Source organism: Aethalodelphis obliquidens, unplaced genomic scaffold, assembly GCF_003676395.1.
Source record: "Aethalodelphis obliquidens isolate GAN/ISIS:26980383/991018 unplaced genomic scaffold, ASM367639v1 scaffold38, whole genome shotgun sequence".
NCBI lineage: Eukaryota > Metazoa > Chordata > Mammalia > Artiodactyla > Delphinidae > Aethalodelphis > Aethalodelphis obliquidens.
The window spans coordinates 17135990-17155610 of NW_020837982.1; the positions used below are offsets into that span (position 1 = coordinate 17135990).

General features: G+C 46.9%; 2 protein-coding genes across 7 annotated transcripts in view; one reads left to right on the forward strand and one right to left on the reverse strand.

Moving 5' to 3' along the window:
- The window catches only part of TTC19 (tetratricopeptide repeat domain 19), a 37294-nt gene extending 30548 nt beyond the window's left edge, over positions 1-6746 (reverse strand). For 3 of the 5 annotated variants that reach the window (XR_003438069.1, XR_003438068.1, XM_027131128.1), the window contains exons 1-7: positions 6542-6746; positions 6344-6462; positions 4274-4384; positions 3783-3821; positions 2946-3002; positions 2571-2632; positions 539-633 (exon numbers count right to left, since the gene is read on the reverse strand). Coding sequence is in view for 3 of the 5 variants with exons in the window: in XM_027131128.1 (XP_026986929.1) it covers positions 539-633; positions 2571-2632; positions 2946-3002; positions 3783-3821; positions 4274-4384; positions 6344-6462; positions 6542-6731 (673 nt within the window). In the remaining 2 variants the exon portion in view is untranslated. The remainder of the gene's footprint in view (positions 1-538; positions 634-2570; positions 2633-2945; positions 3003-3782; positions 3822-4273; positions 4385-6343; positions 6463-6541) is intronic. The other 2 variants (XM_027131127.1, XM_027131129.1) reach the window with 2 other exon arrangements.
- A 91-nt stretch (positions 6747-6837) lies between these two features.
- On the forward strand, positions 6838-19605 carry ZSWIM7 (zinc finger SWIM-type containing 7). Of its 2 annotated transcripts, none has more exons than XM_027131136.1 (5): positions 6838-6962; positions 9085-9106; positions 12129-12231; positions 16975-17079; positions 18379-19605. In XM_027131136.1, exons 1-5 carry the CDS (start codon positions 6872-6874, stop codon positions 18496-18498), a joined length of 441 nt encoding a protein of 146 aa, XP_026986937.1. In that variant the 5' UTR covers positions 6838-6871; the 3' UTR covers positions 18499-19605. The 2 variants fall into 2 exon arrangements, with proteins under 2 accessions (XP_026986937.1, XP_026986938.1); XM_027131137.1 differs by lacking the exon at positions 6838-6962 and adding an exon at positions 6970-8098.
- The last annotated feature ends 16 nt before the right edge of the window (positions 19606-19621 follow it).

Genomic DNA, 19621 nt, shown 5'->3' on the forward strand with positions numbered 1-19621 from the left:
AGAGAGAGAGAGAGAGAGAGAGAGAGAGAGAGAGAGAGAGAGAGAGAAACCCGAATGGCTGAGAGCCAGTGTCCCGCCCACCCCATTCTGTTCCCAGCATGACTCTTCATGCTCTTCCCTCCACGATGAGGACAGACAGACAAAACATGAGCTTCACTTCCTTTCTCATAGCTGGTGGACATTGGGGACCAAAGGTACTTAATTAGCATTGTGACTGGTAGCTGAACCAAGAGACAAGAGAAAATACTTCCCTTTCTGCTCCCCAATTTTCCAGAGATGATATATAATAAAAATCAACAGATATATTATGAAGATGTTACCACGGGGTTAAAAAAAACAACCACCACCAGTGGTCAAGTCATTTAAAGAAAATATCTAATTCCAAACCCTCTGAGACCTTAGAAACAGCCACAGCTTCCAAAATGAGTAACTTTCCCCCCCAATTCAGATACCTTTCTGCTTCCTTTACCACAGCTGAAGAGTGAAGCCCTTTGTGGCAAAAAAGGCAACTGTCCAAAAAATAGTCAGGTTTCCCTACCTGACAAAGTGTCTTCTGATAATTCCTTTTCTCTCCCAATTTTTTCCTCTAGAGTTGAAATGCAGAATTCATAACCAGCAAGAGCCAGCTCCTGTCTGTAAAGCAAAGAGCACCAATCAGCTGCACACCTTTCACAAAGTGCTCTTCTGTCCTCATCTCTCCAGCTCAGGTTTACATTGTCAAGTGCAAGACGGGAAGAGGGAATTTTGTTTAAAGTCTCTAAGAGGTGTCAATCTGCCCTTTCTCAAGTTTGGGTTTTTTTTGGTCACCTAATTAACGTTAACTTAAGACAGAGTTTCAATAACCGACATGACCAGCCGTTCCATCAGCTCCTCCACGTGTGAGGAGGTTACCCCTGCTCAAAGTGATACACTACCAACGGAGGCGAGGGCCCCGGCAGTGAGGATTCTAACTGCTGACCTCACTCAGTTTCTGGAGGTCTGTTAGCTCTACACTTCTCCCAAGCTGCAGGTCTTTGATGCAAGTTTCTTTTACAGAAAGGGAACTCCTAGCTAGGGCACTAGAAGGCATTTAGCCCCACTCTCAGGACCTCAGTCAACTGGAGAGGACACCCAGGCAGCAGGGAGACTGACTCTGGACAGAACAAGGGTCATCTGCTGGTTTCTACAGAGATGCACAGAAACACGACATAAACTCCGTCTCCGTCCACAAGCTCAGCCCTGGTTTCTGCTCTTCCATTTTGGCTCCTAGCTTCTCACCACAGGTGGCACTACCAAGCTCACCTCTTCTCCTCTCGTGCTTTGCCAGATGACCCCACTGTTCTGCTGTTCTCAGAAGAACCAAACCTTGGCAGGAGGGACCCTATCCGATCAGGGCACGTAACGGGGGAGGCTGCCCACAAGGCATCCTGAGTCACAGCAAAATGTCTACCAACGACCCCTCCCAACTTGTATCAGCCTTTCTCAGCCTCAGGGCCTGGCCCTGGTCTCATGCGTTTCTTAACAAATCAAAATGAAAAAACACTTTTGAGTAACTTGCAGGCGAACTACTAGTGGGTACTACCTCGTAGGAGGCCACGGGCGTGCCTTACCCTCCGCCGTCACTATCTCTGGGCTGCTTCTTGCCCTGGGAGCTCTCGCCCCACCCGTAGCTAGTCCTGTTGCCCAACCAAATGCCAGGAGACGGACTGGGTCCCGCTGAGAATGAAGGAGCTGCTGACTAGAGCAATTCCAAACTTCTGGTACCCAACTTCTGCAGCAACGATAAAGCAAAGGAAAAGCCAGGCTTACTCAGGTCTTTCCTTAAATTTACCCCAAAATATAACTCTCTAGAGGAGCTGTCTGCTTACATCCTAGGGTTTCTTCTTTGAACCCCACCTAGAGAACGAAGGTACCAGGCCTCTCTCATCCGCGGCACACACCCGGATTGTCCCCAAAGCCCCTCCTGCGCACCCGCAGACTCCTCCTTCTTTTGTAACAACTCAGGCTCATCTAACACTTTTAACTCAGCACTGCCTTCTGGTCCCACCTGCAGGTCTCTCCTCCACTCCTGGGTATTGCTTCCTGAAACCTAGCTACCAGATCATCTCTATGGGCTTTAAAAGCTGCCCGCTGAGCTAGCCACTAAGACATTCCCACAGCAACTCTCTCATCATTTAACTTTATACCTGACTTCCTGGTTTGCTGATCCCTAAACCAGCAAAATACATTATCCCCAGCAGCCTTTACAGTGCCCCCTCCTCTCCTAGGAAAAGCTAAGCTAAGGTTCTAAGTACAACTTCCCTTCCCAGTTCAAGCAGGAACAGAAAACTTGCCTAGATTTGTCACGGTGCAGCCAAAGGTACGAGGGCCGCATGTCCTGCTCAGCAGGCTAATGGCAACAGCAGGGGCAAGCCCAGAAAAGACTCAAGATTTCAAAGGTGAGGGACGGAGCACTATGAGTGTGACACCTAAGTTCTGGAGACCCAGGTGATTAGTAGGTAAATGAAAAGTAAGCAACATCCCAGGGCCAACGTTTTGCCCACAGCCCTACTCTTTGGCTGCCTCCACGCCTAGATTCTGACTATACTTACCTATTCTGAGCAGCATAAATAGTGGCCAGCTTTACAGAGATTTCTATTATTGCATTGTCTTCCTGTTGGGAAAAGAAAAATGAAGGAAATTCATAACAAGTAAAATTTCCTCAAGGGGTATTTCAGATCAACTTCTAGACTGACTCTGACCTGAAAGCCATAGTCTTTAGACTTTTGGAGGAATCAGGCAACTGTGAATTCCTCAGATACCATGCTCTTGCGTGAATGAAAGACTGGCAAATTTTATACCAGTCTTAGGGAAAAAGAATTCCAACTCTTTGGCCAAAGCACACGTGGGGGCTGGATGGAGTTTACAGGAAGTAAGACTTTTGAAAACTGCTTCAGCTAGGGAGCAATCCTACGTCACATCCTTACCTGTTGCATGCCCCCTCCAAGCAGGTAACTCATTGTTGCTTTAAAAAGTTTTTCCGCCTAAAAGCGCAAGGAAAAGATTTTTGTTTTATTTGGGTCCCCTATCCAGATGACCCTGGATTCTAAGCACTAGTCTTATGTACCATTCCTTGGAAAACACAACACACACACACACACACACTTACACTCACACACTTACACTCACATATACAAAGAAAAAGGTAACCTTGTGGTGGGAAAACAGACTAAAATACCAGGACTGCACATCCTCTGGGCACCTTGAAAACTATTCTGTGATGAGTAGAAACCAACTTCAGAAATTAACTTCCCTTCCAAACCCACTGTGGCAGAAACTGGAAACTACCCCCTAATGTTCACCCTCCTCTCCATCTCTTTAGTTAGACTCTCCTCAATTTTTACCAGGTCAAGCCTCCTTTGCAGTTAGGTGTGGTCACATGATGAAGCTGTGGCCAAGAGATGCATGCAGAACACATGTGAACAATCTCTAAATCACACTTTATAAGGAAGCTGCTTGCCCTCCATCCTCTCCTTCTTCCTTCCTGTAGGCTGGAGGTGAGCCAGCTCTCTTACGCAGATGAGGACCTATCTTAGAAGGAAGCTGGGCTTCTGGGCCACTTCATGGAGCAGAGGTACCTACCCATCTTCAGGGCTTAGCTACCTCTGGATTAATGCATTAAAGGGAAATATGCTTCCTTCTTATTTGAGTCACTCTATTTTGGGGTCTCTTTGTTACAGCAGCTTAGCCTGTACCCTTACTAACAGAGGTTCCTTCAGGCTAGCCCTTCACAAATTCATGACATTACAAAGTGATTTACTTACATTTTCAAGCTGACCCCGTATAAATGCTAAGTTGGCCATCTGAAAATTAATTACAAGTTGTTTTTCAGTTTAGAGCATTGTATTCCTACTTACTTCAAAACGTTTAAGCTAAAGACTCCCCTTTGCTTTCACCCTCTAGCTAAAAAAATAGTGCAGAGAAAAGTATGTCACTGATCTGCCAGTAGCAAAGTACAGCAATGGTGTGAGAACAAATACGCGAACAGACTTTGACGATGACAAACCAAATCTAGATCCACTCTTCACTGAAGAAACAAATATTAATGATATTCATTTCTTTTTTGTCTGGGATTGAGGCGTCTTGTGACACCCCAAGAGTAATAAAAATTGAAACCAAAAGAAAACTTAGTAAAAACAAAAAGCAAAGAGCTTCAGGGCCTGCTGCAGGTCAGGAACATGAATCAGGTGCCTAACCACCCTTCTCCTGCATCCACCCTTAATCATCAATGGCTCAGACTGGCGAGAGGAGTTACCAAATCGTAAGTGTAAGTGATGGCCTTCTTGTTATCACTCTTATAGGCAAGACGAAGAGCATCATGCAAAATTAGCTCTGCCTCTGCTGGCTCATCTTTCATGATGCACAACTGAAAAGAGAAAACAAAGAAAATAACAGAAAATGAAATATAAAGAAAGCAGATGCCTGTGCTACCACACGGAAGTGGGTACAGCTATATATCCCAACACACAGAAGGAAGTTATTCATTCATTCGTCACATACTGACTGAACTCCTACTATGCACCAGGCATTATGTCTACAATGGTGACAGGGAGTTCAGCCTCCCCTGCAGCTCTGTTTGGCCACATGACAAAACTCTGGCCAACAGATGCAGGCAGCAGGAATGTAAGCAATTTTTATCAAATCTTATAAGGAAGCTGCTGGCCCTACATCCTCTTTCTCTCTTCCTGCAGGCTGGAAGTGACCTTGTAGGACAAGTAAGCTTAATGACAACTAATGATAAAAGCTAGGAAGAAAAGCAACAGAAAGGAACAATAAGGGGTCCCCCCTCAATGGGAGTCAGAGAAGCCTTCCAAGGAAGTGACAGTTAAACTGAGGTAAGAAGGAAGAGAAAGAGTCAACCAAATAAGGAATTGTGAGGAAAATGACCCAAACAGAGAGTAGGAACGAGCAAAGGCCCTACAGGCTGAAGAAAATGGTTCTTCAAAAACCAGTCAAGGGCTTCCCTGGCAGCGCAGTGGTTAAGAATCCACCTGAAAATGCAGGGGACACGGGTTCGAGCCCTGGTCCGGGAAAATCCCACATGCCACGGAGCAACTAAGTCCGTGTGCCACAACTACTGAAGCCCGCATGCCTAGAGCCCGTGCTCCGCAACAAGAGAAGCCACCACAATGAGAAGCCCGCGCACCACAACAGAGAGTAGCCCCTGCTCGCCACAACTAGAGAAAGCCCGCGCAGCAACGAAGACCCAACATAGTCAAAAATAAATAAATAAAATAAAAAGAACTAATTAATTCCTTCTAAAAAAAAAAAACAAAAATGAAAGGCAACAGATGTGAAGGGAGGATGGTGAGCCTGACGATAACTGCCAAATAGGTAGGCAACGTAGGGTGGATCGTGTAGGGTCTCAGGCCACAGCAGGGAGCTTGGGTTCTATCCCAAATGCTGTGGGAAGTCATTCAAGGTTTATGGGCAAGGAAGTGATACGATCCGATTTACATTTAAAAAATCACTCTGGGGGCTTCCCTGGTGGTGCAGTGGTTGAGAGTCCTCCTGCCAATGCAGGGGACACGGGTTCGTGCCCCGGTCCGGGAGGATCCCACGTGCCGCGGAGCGGCTGGGCCCGTGCATGGCCGCTGAGCCTGCGCGTCCGGACCTGTGCTCCAAAACGGGAGAGGCCACAACAGTGAGAGGCCCGCGTACCGCAAAAAAAAATCACTCTGGCTGCTGCATGAAGACTGGGTGGCAGGGGCCCAATAGGGCAGACCAGACTTGGAGTTAGGAGGCTGCAGCAGCGTGGCCAGGGTGACAGCAGGAGAGACAGAGAAAAGGGGGCAGATTTGAGAAATATTTTGGATTTGGTGGCAAAATCCAAAAAGGATCTGTTGCTGGACTCTAAGTATATCAGGAGGTGGTAGTTAGGGACCACAAGTTTAAAAAATGACTATGAAGCGTCCAGGCTGGAAAACTAGGTAGGTAGCAGTAAACAAGAGACGGTGAAGGGAGGTGTCCGGCGGGCACTTAAGATCAGGGGTTAGTCTGGGGCAGGTGAAGCCTCAAAGAGGAGCTGGCACATCGGCACACCCCGCCGTCTGCGGGCATCAGTGTGGACGTTGCTGGCCAGGTGGCGGCAGTCAGCCCAATGGAACAGACGCGATAACCCGGGGAGGGGAAGAGAGAGAAGGACCAAACCGCGCACGGCCCGCATTAAGCTGCACCATCAGGACGCCACACGTGTGCACAATTCTCCCGGCCGGCGCTCTCACCCCCAACGCTGGCTAACTCCGCTGCCCCCGGCGCCGCCTCCACCTGCACTGGAGACGCCGGGCCTCCGTCCACCGGTGTCACCGTCACTGCAGGCCCTCACCTTGGCTCGCTTCAGCAGCTGGATGATCTCGGCCTCGGCGTCCCCGGCCGCCGCCCCGCCCGCGCCCTGCCGCTCCCGCTCCTGCTCCGCCGGGGCGGGCCTCGAGGACCAGGCGAGCGCTGCGGGAAGGGGCGCTGAGGTCACCGCGCCCGGCCCGGCCCGCCCGGCCCTCCCAGCCCGCGGGCCCGCGCCCCTCACCTGCCAGCAGCGACAGCAGGCCCGGGCCCAGGCCTCGCGGCGCCTCTCGGCACGGCGGCACGTCCGCCGCGGGCGCTCGGCCTCCCGCCGGACCCGGCAGCAGGCGCGCCGGGCAGCCCCGGCCCCGCCGCCCCGCCACCCGCAGGAGACGTAGAGCCAGGCCCGCGCCCAGGATCCGGTGCATGGCCATCCGCGTCCTCTGCGGACTGCGGTCCGGGGCCCGGAAGTCCCGCCCCGGAAGTCCCGCCACCGGCGTCGAGCGCCCGCCGATTGGTCGGGACGCACTGACGTCACCGCGTCCGCCACGCCCTGGCTAGCGCGAGACCGGTCATGGCGGTGGCGGCGCGGGCGCTCACGCTGCCGGCAGTGGTGGAGGAGCTGCTGAGCGAGATGGCGGCGGCGGCGCGGGACGGCGCGCCGAGTACGGGCTGGAGGCTTATGCGGCGGCGCCGGCGGGGGCGGAAACCCGGGGTACCGGGGCGGGGCTGCTGGCCCCTACGAGGGAGGTTTCTGTTGACCTCGTCAGTAGCCCTTCCTTCTCAAAATCTGTGTTCGCTCTAAACGAATCCTCTCCTACACCCTGTTCAACGAGCGAGTATTTCAGGGCCGCAAACCCGGCTGCAGACGCAGCGATTTGGGGTGGGCGGGGGCGGTTCTGGACGCTGTGGCTGTACCTGTTTTCCTTTGACCAGCAGAGGATGCTCTGTGACGAGGTTCCCGCATCCCTGGGCGTTCGCAGCACACACCGGTATTGAGAGGGTCCCGATCGAAGTGCATCTGCATGAGAGCTGCGCAACCAGCGTCCGAATGGTCATTGAATAAATAGATTAGACCTCAGAACTGCCCCTGCTGGTTCACTTGGATGGCTTTTGTTTGAAAAGGACCGCACTTTGAAAAGGATTTATCTTGAGTTACTGTTTTTAAAGAATTGAGAAAAGGAAGCCAACTTTTCTCATTTCAGTTAAAACTAAAGCAGTATATGTGCTTAAAAGATTAGGCCAGCCAGGTATTCAAACATGTTCTGATCCCAGAAAGGGTGGGGGGAAAGCCAGTCTGTTGTCAGCTCAAACAGTGGTTGCCCGAGATGGGCTCTGTGTCTGAATGGATTAATCCATACACTGAGAGTCTTGAAGGGGGCCTGCAGGTGCCCCTGATGCTCAGGACTCAGAGCGACCACTACCACTGACTCACGTTTATTTTCAGCAGAACCGTTTTCTGCTATTTAAAAATCTTTGTTCTAGTTAGTCATACACTCTTCCTGACCCCCCACCCTTCAACGATAATTTCTTTAGGTCAATACTGAGTTTACACTTGTGATGACGTAAAATGGAGTCACAGCTGAGCCATGCAGGAAACTAGGATTACGTTTCCTTTCCTGTAACTTTCTGCTTTCTCTCAAAACTGTCATACTTGTGTTTGTTTACTTTTTTATGTATCCCTGATTCAACCTCAAACTCTTTTTTTACCAGTGTTCTAAATCGCTACTCAAGATGTTCAGGTGAATGAGATGTTTTATCAGTTTCATGTTCCTGCAGGAGTCTCTCCTAGAGCCTTCAGGTGTGCTCTCCTATGGGCTGGCTGTCTCCTGAGATCTCCCTTCACCATTATTGTCTGGGGAATTCCCTTTACCTAAGTTGAGCCTTCTATTTAGTTCACCCTACAATTTTCTTTTTCTCAGTTTGCTACCTTATTTTATAGAGCACATACTCTAGTACCTTCCTGAAGAAAAGCACGAGATGTACTTTTTGAGGCTTTACATGCCTGAAAAAGTCCTTTTCCTATCCTCACACTTAATTGATAGTTTGGCTAGGTATTGAATTATATGTTGGAAATACCATTTCTTCAGACATCTGAAAGCATTATTCTGCGACCTTCTAGCTTCTTAAACTTTCTTTCAAAGAGTCTTATTTTAGCCCCCCTGCTTCCTTCCCACTCCAGAGCCATCTGGTGCCACCAGTTTCTGAGGTTTGTTTTAGCAGGAGGGGGTACTAGATTCTGAAGGGTAAATCAGGCTCTGATTTACACTCGGCTCTCCCATTGCTCACTTAGGATTCAGTGTTCTCAGGTCTTGTAAATTATTTTCCAGCTGTGTTTCTCCCTGTCCTCATCCTGGGGAGTTTATGCTTCTTTTAAAAAAATCCTTTTATTATTGTTTAGCAGAATATTGGGAAGGAGTAAAATTTGATGCCTATGTTCAATTCACCATCTTACACAAAAGTCTTCTTGGCTATAGTCTTTTCTCTTTTTTTTGATAAAATTATTTATCTTGGCTGCGTTGGGTCTTTGTTGCGGTGCACGGGCTTCACTCGTTGTGGCTCGCAGGCTTTAGAGCACAGGCTCAGTAGTTGTGGCACACGGGCTTAGTTGCTCTGCGGCACGTGGGATCTTCCTGGACCAGGGCTCGAACCCGTGTCCCCTGCATTGGCAGGCAGACTCAACCACTGCGCCACCAGGGAAGCCCCTGTTTATAGTCTCTTTAAGATGTTTTTGTCTATGGTCACTGGTTTGACACAATTAACCTTCTTTCCATTCCTGTTTTACAGTTCCTGATGAGCATCTGTTATCGTAAGTATATATCCTGTTGTATTTGGGTTTTTTGTTTTTAATCATTAATGTGTTTTTTAAAGGCCAAATTCTTTCAGCATCAACTCTTGATTTTTAAAAAATATTCTTACTAAACTAGGAACAATATTTTCTTTACATGATTAAAAATCTGTCTCAAGTGAATAACCAACACTGTATCTGACAGTACAAGGCATTCCCTTATTGTCCTAATTGACACTTTAACATTGCTCTAAAAGTTGTAGCTGTTACACGAACACATAAAAAAAAGAGAAGTACACTTGATCCTTGAACAACGCAAGTTTGAACTATGTGTGTCCACACATAGTGATTTTTTCAGTAAATACATACTGCAGTGCTATACCATGTGAGGCTGGTTAAACCATAGATATGGAGAGCAGCTTAAAGTTATACGCAGATTTTCAGCTGCTCAGGGTCAGTGCCCCTAATCCCCGTATTGTTCAAGAGTCAGCCGTATGCCTATTTGCAAAGAGAGACAATTGTCATTATTTGTAGGGGACATAACTACTTTTTAAACACCAAGAGAATAAAGTTTTTTTTTTTAAATACAGAAACTAATAATTATTTTCCTTCATACACAAAGTTCAAACATTAATTACATTCCTAATAGCAAGAAAAAAGTGAAAGCTACCTAGGAATAACTAAACATTTAACTGCACATAAACATTTATATTTAAAAACTCCTGAAGGATATACACCAACTTATACCAGAGGTTATCTTAGGGGGGAGGAAGGAGGTGCAATTTAGAAAATGGCTTTAACTTTTTCTCTATTTCTTAAATTTTTTACAAAGATTTTACATTATTAAAAAAATGACTACATTTAAAACAAAGAAAATAGGCAAGTAATAAAAGGATTCAAGTTACCAAAAGCTTTGACAAAAAGCTAAATTTTACTAGTGATCATAAAAATACAAATTAAAATAATTAGATAACTTCCCATCTATAAAACCTGGGTATCACAGAAAAGATGTTGGTAAGAATCTTCCAGATGTTGGCAAGAACATGGAGAAGAGGATAACTGATGGTAGGAGTGTAACTTGGAAGGTAAACTGGCAACTGGGAACAGGAGCTTTAAAATATACATATTCTTTGACCCAGAAATTCCACTTATAAGACTGTATCTCAGGGAATTAATCATGGATGTTTAAAGCTTTATAGTGAGCACATTCATCCACTATTGTTTATGGTAGCAAAAAGAAAAAACACCTTGAAACAATCTAATTATTCAAATTAAATTTAATAAACTCTAATTATCCAAAAAATAGAGTTTGGGGAAAATAAAAGTAATTGATCTTTACAATGGAATTCTTTATAACCATTAAAAGTGGTTAAAAGTGCATTGAGATATTCACAATATGTTATAAAGTAGACAAGGCAGGTTAAAAAAATTCTTATTAGATCCAGTTTTAAACTTAATTGGAATTTGATTGATAAAATTGTTACCAGATTTTATGTCAAACTTTAGTTTTCTTTGCCCATAGACAATCATCCTATGTTTAATTTTAAACACTTTTCCCATTCTAACAGTTTGTTATAGTAACAGACTACTTTGTTAGAAAATGCAGAAGTTGAACGTTTTAATTTTAAAGCCTTAGTAGTGCTGTCTTCTTATTTTGTGTCAAATCATATGGGTTCTTTAAAACATTAACTTTTTAGTTTTAGTTCAACCCAGCCATTTTATCTTCCAGTTTATAAAAATAACCCATACTTGTAAATAAATAAATAAAGTCCTTGGAAAATAAAACATCAAAAGCATGAATAATCATACAAGCCAGTGATAATCACTGTTACAATTTGGTTTATCGCCTTTTTTTTTCAATGGAATGTTTTATTTTGAGGTAATTGTAGATTTTCTTAAGAAAAAAATTTTTAACATGATGGAGTTTCTAGATATAAAATACGGTGCCCGACCTTTCTCACCTAACATACTGTAAGAATTTTCCCACATATCACATTTTTTCTGGTACATCATTTAACAGCTGGATAGCCTTTATTACTGATCCATAAAGAACAAATTTAACACCCATCAGATGGTCAAACATGAAAAGGCCTGATAATACAGGTGTTGGTGAGGATGAGAAGGAAATAGAACTCTCATATGGCGCTAGGGGGAGCACTGTTTCTGCAGTGGGAAGCTGTTGGCAGCGCCCATTAAAACTGAAAACTGCACATATCCTAAGGCCCAGCAGTTCCACTTTCACTTACAGAACCAGGAAGGACTCTCATATATGTGCACCAAGGGGCATGTACGGGGATAACTGAGTATTATTTGTAATAGTGTCAAATGGAAACATTCAGAATGTCCATCAATAGAGTACTTAAAAAAAACAGAGTATTTAAAACATAAAATGTATTATGTACATAAAATAGAATATTATTCAAAAGTTTAAAAAAAATATATATATATATACACACACAAATATATACATGCATTATTCTCAAAAGTACACTGAGTGGGGAAAAAAAGTTGCCAAAAAAGCCTACCATATACCTTTTATGTTTTAAAACTTATAAAACGATACCATATGTATATATGTATGTGTGTATATATATGTATGCACACACACATATGTACTATGTATTATAAAATATAAAAACATTAATAGGAAGGAAACCATCAAATGCATGTGGTTGCCTCGGGGATGAAGGAAGTTGGGACGAATAGGAAAGACTGAAGTATAAAGAGGACTTCTTTATCCAAACAACATGTCGACATTTATTCTGGGGGGTTGATTACATGGGGTCATGTTAACATTTATTCTGGGGGGTTGATTACATGGGGTCATGTTAACATTTATTCTGGGGGGTTGATTACATGGGGTCATGTTAACATTTATTCTGGGGGGTCGATTACATGGGGTTTTGCTGTATTGTCAGCTTTTTTTTTTTTTCCAAATTAAAATGAACTGAATTTTAAAAAACTGCCAGTGGTGATCCTTTGGGTCAAGTCGCAGAGGTGGCTTGAGTCCAGCCGTCTAACCTGAAGCTTCTCTGCTCCCCAGGCTGAAGTTTGTCTTTGGCTCATCAGCCGTCCAGGCCTTGGACCTCGTTGATCGCCAGTCCGTCACCTTAATCTCATCACCCAGTGGGAGGCGTGTTTACCAGGTAGAGACCTAGAGGTGGGGATTATCTCAACAGAATCCCCATAGGACAAAATGTTTTCATGAATCTCTGTGAAAGCTAGTGACCAGCTCTGAGTATTTCCTGGGCTTTTGAAAAGCCTTTGACCCAACTTGGTAAAATAAGAGTATGAGTAGTTAAAATAAGATAAACATGACCTGTTAGCTCTACCTGGTAGCGATGTGTAGAACCAGCAATGACGCAGAGAGGATCTCTTAGGTCTAACGGAGCACAGTCAACTTTTGCCTTCCTGTCGTTTAATACTAGAGGTACTTTCCCACCCACCCACCCACCAAAAAGCGCTGACTCCATCACCTTGTTACATTATCTCTTGCTTACAAGCAAAAACCAAAATGTACTTTGAAGTCCTTCCACATGTCCAGATTCATCTCATAGAAATGATCTGTCAAAATTGTTGTCAAGAAGTGTTCACGAAGGCCAAACTGCTGAATTCAGGCAGTTTACTTGGACCTTAGTTGTGCCCACTGGAGCTGAAGGTAGGTAGATTTGTAAAGTAACAGATCAGACTCTTATCAGACTCCGAATTACTTTCATGTATTGATAATTCTCACCAAAAGCCCGGAAAGATATTCATTGTGCCGAAAACTGAGGTGCAGAAAATTAACAGTCACCTCCGGCAGCGGGGATGTGTAAAGGCCATCCTGCACTGCCTGTCTGTACGTCAGCAGTGGGCCACACTCCCCACCCCCAGTTTAGCTACATTAGACAGTGGTACCTGCCGCTGGGATTGAGCGAAGGGAATCTTGTGAATGAAATTAAACACCAGCAGTGGTCTCCAGAATTTTGTGTCTGGCTTGGAAGGAGTGAAAACGAAGCTGTCAGCTCTTGTATTTAATCCAGGCCTTGCTGAAGACCAGGAAGGAGGGATTTTTCAGTGTTTGGATTCTGGTTTATTTATGATGACCTCAGAGTTAAGACCGTGTTGACTCATTCTTAGTGAGTGAGTGACTGGGCAGAGCCTCTTGGGTACATGGGTGGCTTTGCCTAGGGAACTTACTTGCGGTTCCACACTGCAGGATGGTGCGGCCAACCTGGCACGTCCTCCTGCATTTCTGCATGAAGTAAGCCGGGGTGATCCGTGCTGAAGGCTGCAGTTAAAACTCTGGGTTGTATTTACTTAAAAGAGGCTGCTGATGAGAACTTTCTCGTGGTGAACTGCATAGATTAATAAGCGGCACTCTTAAGGGATGTTGTTTGTACCTGAGGAAGTGTTTCCGTCTTCCTTCTAGAGTATTTACTTTTGGTTTTTATGTAGCTGAAATACCCTCAACGGGGAGGGCCTCGGAGTTTTCCCATGTCTTTTAGTTTCAGATTTTTTGTCCTAGTTCCAACATCAGCAGAACCCCTGACCTGCACAAGCAGAGTCCCAACTGCCCTCTAGTTCTGGGATCTCATTGTTAGTTAAAATCTTAAAGACTCTGAAATACTTCAGTTATTGTTGACTTTTTTGTTCCTCCCAGGATCACTGTGAGTTGTTTAATTTTCATCATTCACATTCTGTATTATATCATGTTGCTTTATTCGTCATAAAAATGCTCACTTCTTAGAATTGTGGCTGTCAGCTGGGACTCTGAATTAAATGAGGCTGTAGAAATCTTATAGACACGCTCAAATTAACCTCAGTGGTTTCATTGTATATAGTAACATAGAAAGAAGTTGGCTTAATTCAGAGGTCCTGTGAGATGATAAAAGTTGAGTCAGACATTGCCTCTTGGTCCTGCTAGTTATCGTTCCATAGGGCAACCTTCTAATGCTCTCACTTCGTCCAGGTGTAGTGGAAATTATCTTAAAGTCACACTGACGTTGTTACCTGAGTTTCTTTTTGATAAACTTTGGTCCACCCAGGAACGGGGGTGCGTCAGTCAGGAGGTGCTAAATAAGCTAGGCTGTGGTAACAATGACCCCCAAATCTCAAAACAAAGTTTATATCTCACTCACTCACTATACACCTCCATTAAGAGTCAACTGCAGCTCTGCTCCAAAACGTCTTCACTCAGGGTCCCAGCCGCTGGAGCAGCCCCCGTCTGGAACATTGCAGATCTCACGGCAGACAGAGAAGAGGACATAGTATGCACCGTTTTTAACGTTTCTGCTTGGCTACTCACGTTGTACTGGCTAAGGCAGGTCACACAGTCAGCCTGTATCTAATGGGGCAGGAATGTATAGTCCTCTTTCCGAGAGAGGCACCGAACTTGGGGAACAGTAGATCATACAGTTCCCCACTGTGATGGATGCTAAGAGGCTTGGCGCAGCCATAAAGTAAAACTGTCCTGAGTGGATGACCACGCAGGTGGGCCAGTCACCTTAGAACCTCACTGGAACCGCAGCAGACTTCCTCCAGGCAAGGTGCACACACGTCCAGCCTGGGTTTGAGTATCCTCTTTCCTGCACTGCTTTTTTTAAAAGCTCTCTCCTTCTGGGGATAAACATTCCAGGCTCTGAGTGGCTGAACTGGGAGTATTTCCCGTGAGAGGAGGGGGGTTTTCCATTGAAGGGTGAAGGAAGTGAATTAGATGGTCCGTGAGGTCAATTTCTAGTTCTAAACGTATCCAACTCAGATCTCTGCCTGATTATTGGGTTCGTTAGTTGTCCACTGCTCCATAAAGACGAAGCAAATTCAGAATTGACTGTTCATTTACAGTATTCACTGCCTCGGGCGGCTGAACGTTTTGAGTCCTAGCCAGCCTTTGAAAGGATCAGCAAGGGAACCTCTTGTAGAAACTCTCCCTGTCCCTGAGTTACCGGCACTCAGCTTCATCCAGAGAGTATTCTGATGGGCTGGGGACCCCCCATAAGAAGGAACTTGTCAGTGTAGAATTCCAGAGGCTTATGCCTAGTTAAATGTAAATCCAGAGAGAAGAAGAAATCCGAAGTGTTTTATTCATTGGTGACAGTTTGGAGACGCAAGAATTGTTGGTGTCACTGCTGGATGTTGACCGGTTTTCGTGCAGGACTGAGTGGGAAACAGTCTGCTTTAATGCTCTCCCTTCAGCCTGTGTTTTCCAGACACTGGGGAGATTCCTGCAATCATTCTCAGCGTCCACCACCGAAAACATGTCAGCGCCCCAGGACTGGAAATCTGTAACATGTGATTTTCTTCACACCTGATTTGTAACTGGGGCTGAAATTTTTAATGGGAACAGTAGGCATCTTCTTACCTAGTCATGGGCCATTTCTGGTAATCTTGCAGCCCCCAAGGAATTCTCCTGACTTGGTCAAGAAACCTTAGCGACATGGCCGCGTCACGTGAATGCCAGGACATTTGACGAACAGGCACAGCTCGTGCCTGAACACTGCTGTTGCTCGGTTGAAGCCTTTCCTGCTGCTTTATTCTTTGTGAGGAGAAAGAGGAGCTCTGGTATTTGGTGCTTTTTAAGTCCTGGCCTTTTCATGTAGGTGGCCACCTCAGAGCCTGCAAAACGTGGGAGCCCTGTGGCAATCCCTAAGTTGCGGTTCACGTGAGCGAGCCCTCGGGGTGGCGCCGCGTGCCCAGGGCGCTCCTTTTGCCAACAGTTTGCAGAGTGTTTTTTTTTTAAATTTATTTATTTCTTTTTGGCTGCGTTGGGTCTTTGTTGCTGCGCGTGGGCTTTCTCTAGTTGCGGTGAGCGGGGGCTACTCTTGGTTGTGGTGCGCGGGCTTCTCATGGCGGTGGCTTCTCTTGTTGCGGAGCACGGGCTCTAGGCGCACAGGCTTCAGTAGTTGTGGCTCGCGGGCTCTAGAGCACAGGCTCAGTAGTTGTGGCTTGTGGGCTCAGTAGTTGTGGCTTGCGGGCTCTAGAGCGCAAGCTCAGTAGTTGTGGTGCACGGGCTTAGTTGCTCCGCGGCATGTGGGATCTTCCCGGACCAGGGCTCGAACCCATGTCCCGGGCATTGGCAGGCGGACTCTTAACCACTGCGCCACCAGGGAAGCCCTGCAGATTTAACTGTAGGAATGAAGCCCTCAGCTGTGTCTTTGGCCGCTTCGTGGTGGAGACGTAAACAGGCGATTTCTCCGTTTGTCCAGTCACACTCCAGATGCAGCGTCACTTCCCTGGACGGCCTCTCCTCACCACTTGACTGACAGCCAGCCGTCTGCTCTTGGACTGGCGTGTTCCCAGCCCTCGTATCTGTGCGCTCCTTCCATCCTGCTGGGGAACAGGCAGATCTGGGCTTACCGCGCTCTGAGACAGCCGCCCGATCATCCTGTTACAAGATTCTCTGCTTCCTACATTCCTCCTGTTCTCAGATGCTTTTCAGAAGCCCTTTCCCGTTTTCTTCTGAAGACCTGTCTTTCTGCCTCACCGCCAAGCCTTCACCTGTTTTCAGACTCCCTTCACACGTGTGGTGGAAGCTTTAGACGTTTACACACATGCTGTGAAATACCAGAGGTTGAGAAACACCACGATGAAGTGCAAATGAGGGGGCTTTCTCCTCTGCCTCTTTATAGTCAGCCCACGGAGTGGGCCCTCTGAATCACCAGCCAGAGGGATGGTTTAACCCACCCGAAACGCTTCTGTTTTGTCCTGTGGAGTCCTCAAGGGCAGAGCTCTAAGGCAGCAGGAAGGTCCCGTAGGCAGGGAAGTCGAGTTGCCACTTCTGCGGAAGATGTTCCTACGGTTCTTCCCAGCGCAGAGCAGCTCTGAGTCGTCAGGCAGATAAATCCGGGGGAAGGGAGTGGTCTTCCAGCACACCTTTCCAAGTCTGATCCCATCTATCCTTTCCTTTCTAGGTACTTGGAAGTTCCGGTAGAACATACGTGTGTTTGGCCTCTTGTCATTACTGTTCGTGTCCGGCATTTGCCTTCTCAGTGCTGCGGAAGGGTGACAGCCTCCTGGTGAGGATGGGAAGGGCCCCCCAGCTGCGGCTGAGCTAGGAGAGATTGAGAGCCCTCGCCGCGTCGTTTAAGAGCTGCACAAAGTGGGGACTTTACTGCATGTGGAAACAGACAGTAGTTTCTTCTCTTTGACTTCAGTTAGTCCTCTCTTTTGGGTTTACCCTCCCAAAATGCAGTGTCCTTTTTAGAACTACACCAATTTCCCATTTTAATTTAAAAGGTCACAGATGAAGCTGTGCGGAGGGCAACAGGTAATCCCCAAAGCTGGCAACTGGGGAACCAGTCGGCCCAATAGAAATACGAACTAAATCGCTGCTGGCAGCTTTGCATACCCCCAGCTCCACGTCCAGCCTCGAGGTGTTTCTTCCCACTCCCCGTGAGACAGCCTGGCACCTGGCCATGCTCGACCTTCCCGGGGGCAGGAGAGCACATCGGTGCCTCTGCTGACTTCACGGAGTCAGGGCATCAAGCAGGAACAAGACACACTCACAAAGCTCCTGATGCCACAGGAGAAAGCACTGTCCAGCCATTTGTTAAGTCTTGCCAAGGAAGAATATTGTAGCACCCGCTGAGTTCTTCCCCTTTCTTTTACACACCTCGGGAACTGGGTGGCAGGTTGAATGTCCCATTGTACAAGAAGCCACCTTCACAGCTGATTTCACCTGAAAAATGACAGGGTTCAAGCAGGCCCTCCAGTAACCTAAGCTGTATGTGCTGTGATACAAGGTCCAGCACAGGTCCTCTCCCCAGAGGTGTTACAGGCCGAGACATGTAAGGGTCCTGCCACCCCTGCCCCTGCCCCCGACACCGCGCCCCGGAAGTCTAATAGTGGTGAAGGGACTACACTGTAGACTCTGAGCATGTGTGTAAGATGGGGATAAGACCTGTCCCGCTGGGGGGCTTAAATGAGATAATCTTATTATCTCATTATTAAATAATTCTCAGAAGCACTTAGCACAGTACCTCAAGGAACGTTAGCCATTGCTATTAACAGCCTTCTGAAGGCGAGGAAGAAAGAAATATAATTTAGGACTAAAATAAAGAGCCTGTCTCAGTTTTCCCTTGGTTTTACCTGTACCAAGCTGGATCTAAACTGTTGCCCCAAACAACAGGCAAAGGAAAACCTCCTTCGTCCCCACTGCCTCCTAGGAGGTCTCATCTTTGTCTTCACTTGCAGGCAGTGAGTTAGAGGCGCACAGTCTGTGCCTCACTCCTTTCCTGCTACGTGTGATGGTGGTGAGAGGTCTAGGTTAGCCCGGCCCCTCCGGTTTCTAACTGGTTTGTGTGTTTTGTTTCCAGTGCAAGCACCTCTTGGCAGTTTATCTTAGTCAGGTTATGAGGACCTGTCAGCAGCTGAGCGTCTCTGACAAGCAACTGACTGAAGTATTATTGATGGAAAAGACACAGGAAGCATCATAAATGGCGCAGATGGAGCATCACACTGTCCTTCAACACAGGAGTCCTGTCCAGGACGCACGCGACTGGCCACGCGTGATTCACGCGGCCGAGACGTGAACCAGACTTCCTGTCGCTGTCCCTTCCCCGTGGGCTGCAGGAGGCACTGTGGGTTGGGCCCAGGATGTGCGTATGGTTTGAAGCCCTCGTGAAAAGTCTGGACCAGCCTCCAAGCCCCTTGGGTAGAAAATTTCCAGATGGAATCAAGCGTTTTAGACTCCAAAGCCTAACATCATGTCATGGTCATAATTAGATTCTTAAGTGACCAGAGTACTAGGCATTTCTAAGAGGTTGGAACGGTAGGTGAAACAGCAAGCTGAAGTTTATAGATAAATAAGCATCAGTTCTTTTTCTTGGGTCCAGAAAATTTTTCTGCAGTAAAAGGTTAGAGCGGAGATGTGGCTAAATGGCAGCAAAGACAAAAAGACATCAGGGTTCTGGTTTCAGTGAGCTGCAGAATCTGCGGTGTTGAGGCCAAAACAGCTGATTAAATAGGCTGTATCGTGAGACATGTAGTCAGTACCTAGGACAAGGAAGTGCCGGTTTGCTCTGCGTGCACTTCTGAGCTGTGTAACGAGCCAGACGAAGGAAGCTGAAGACGCTGCTGGGGATTTCCAGTCTGAGGAAGAAAAGGCTGAGAGATTCCCAAGAGGATGCTGGGAGGGAGATCAACGGGACGCATCCGGACCCCAAGAGAGAGCAAAGGAGCAATGGCGGATGAAAAGGAACACGAGACAGATTTCGGCACAGGACAGGAACTTTTCATGGGGAAGGCTGTCCACAGCTGGAACAGGGTCCTAGAGGGACAGGCTCTCCCTGTCTCTCTAGGGGTTCGTGAGCCTGCAACACGCGCGCAGGGTTACTGCGGAAGGAATCGAGTCAGCGACCAGACAGGTGAAATAGATGGTTTTGCAGCCTCGGACAGCCCCCAGCCCTGTGCCCCGCAATATGAGGTGCTAACGAATGACTGTGGGGAAGGCCGCAGATGGCGCAGGGCTCTGTGGTGGCAGAGCCTTCTCTTAGGGCGAGGTGTGGCGAATAAAACCTATCAAGACTGTGCTACTTGGCAAACTTGGGCTCGGTGTAA

Excerpts from the sequence above, each read along its gene's own strand:
- ZSWIM7 (XM_027131136.1), top strand. The coding sequence starts at position 6,872 with ATGGCGGTGGCGGCGCGGGCGCTCACGCTGCCGGCAGTGGTGGAGGAG. Across the intron at positions 6,963-9,084 it reads GGCGCGGGACGGCGCGCCGA|TTCCTGATGAGCATCTGTTA; the intron begins GTACGGGCTGGA and ends CCTGTTTTACAG. Across the intron at positions 9,107-12,128 it reads CCTGATGAGCATCTGTTATC|GCTGAAGTTTGTCTTTGGCT; the intron begins GTAAGTATATAT and ends TCTGCTCCCCAG.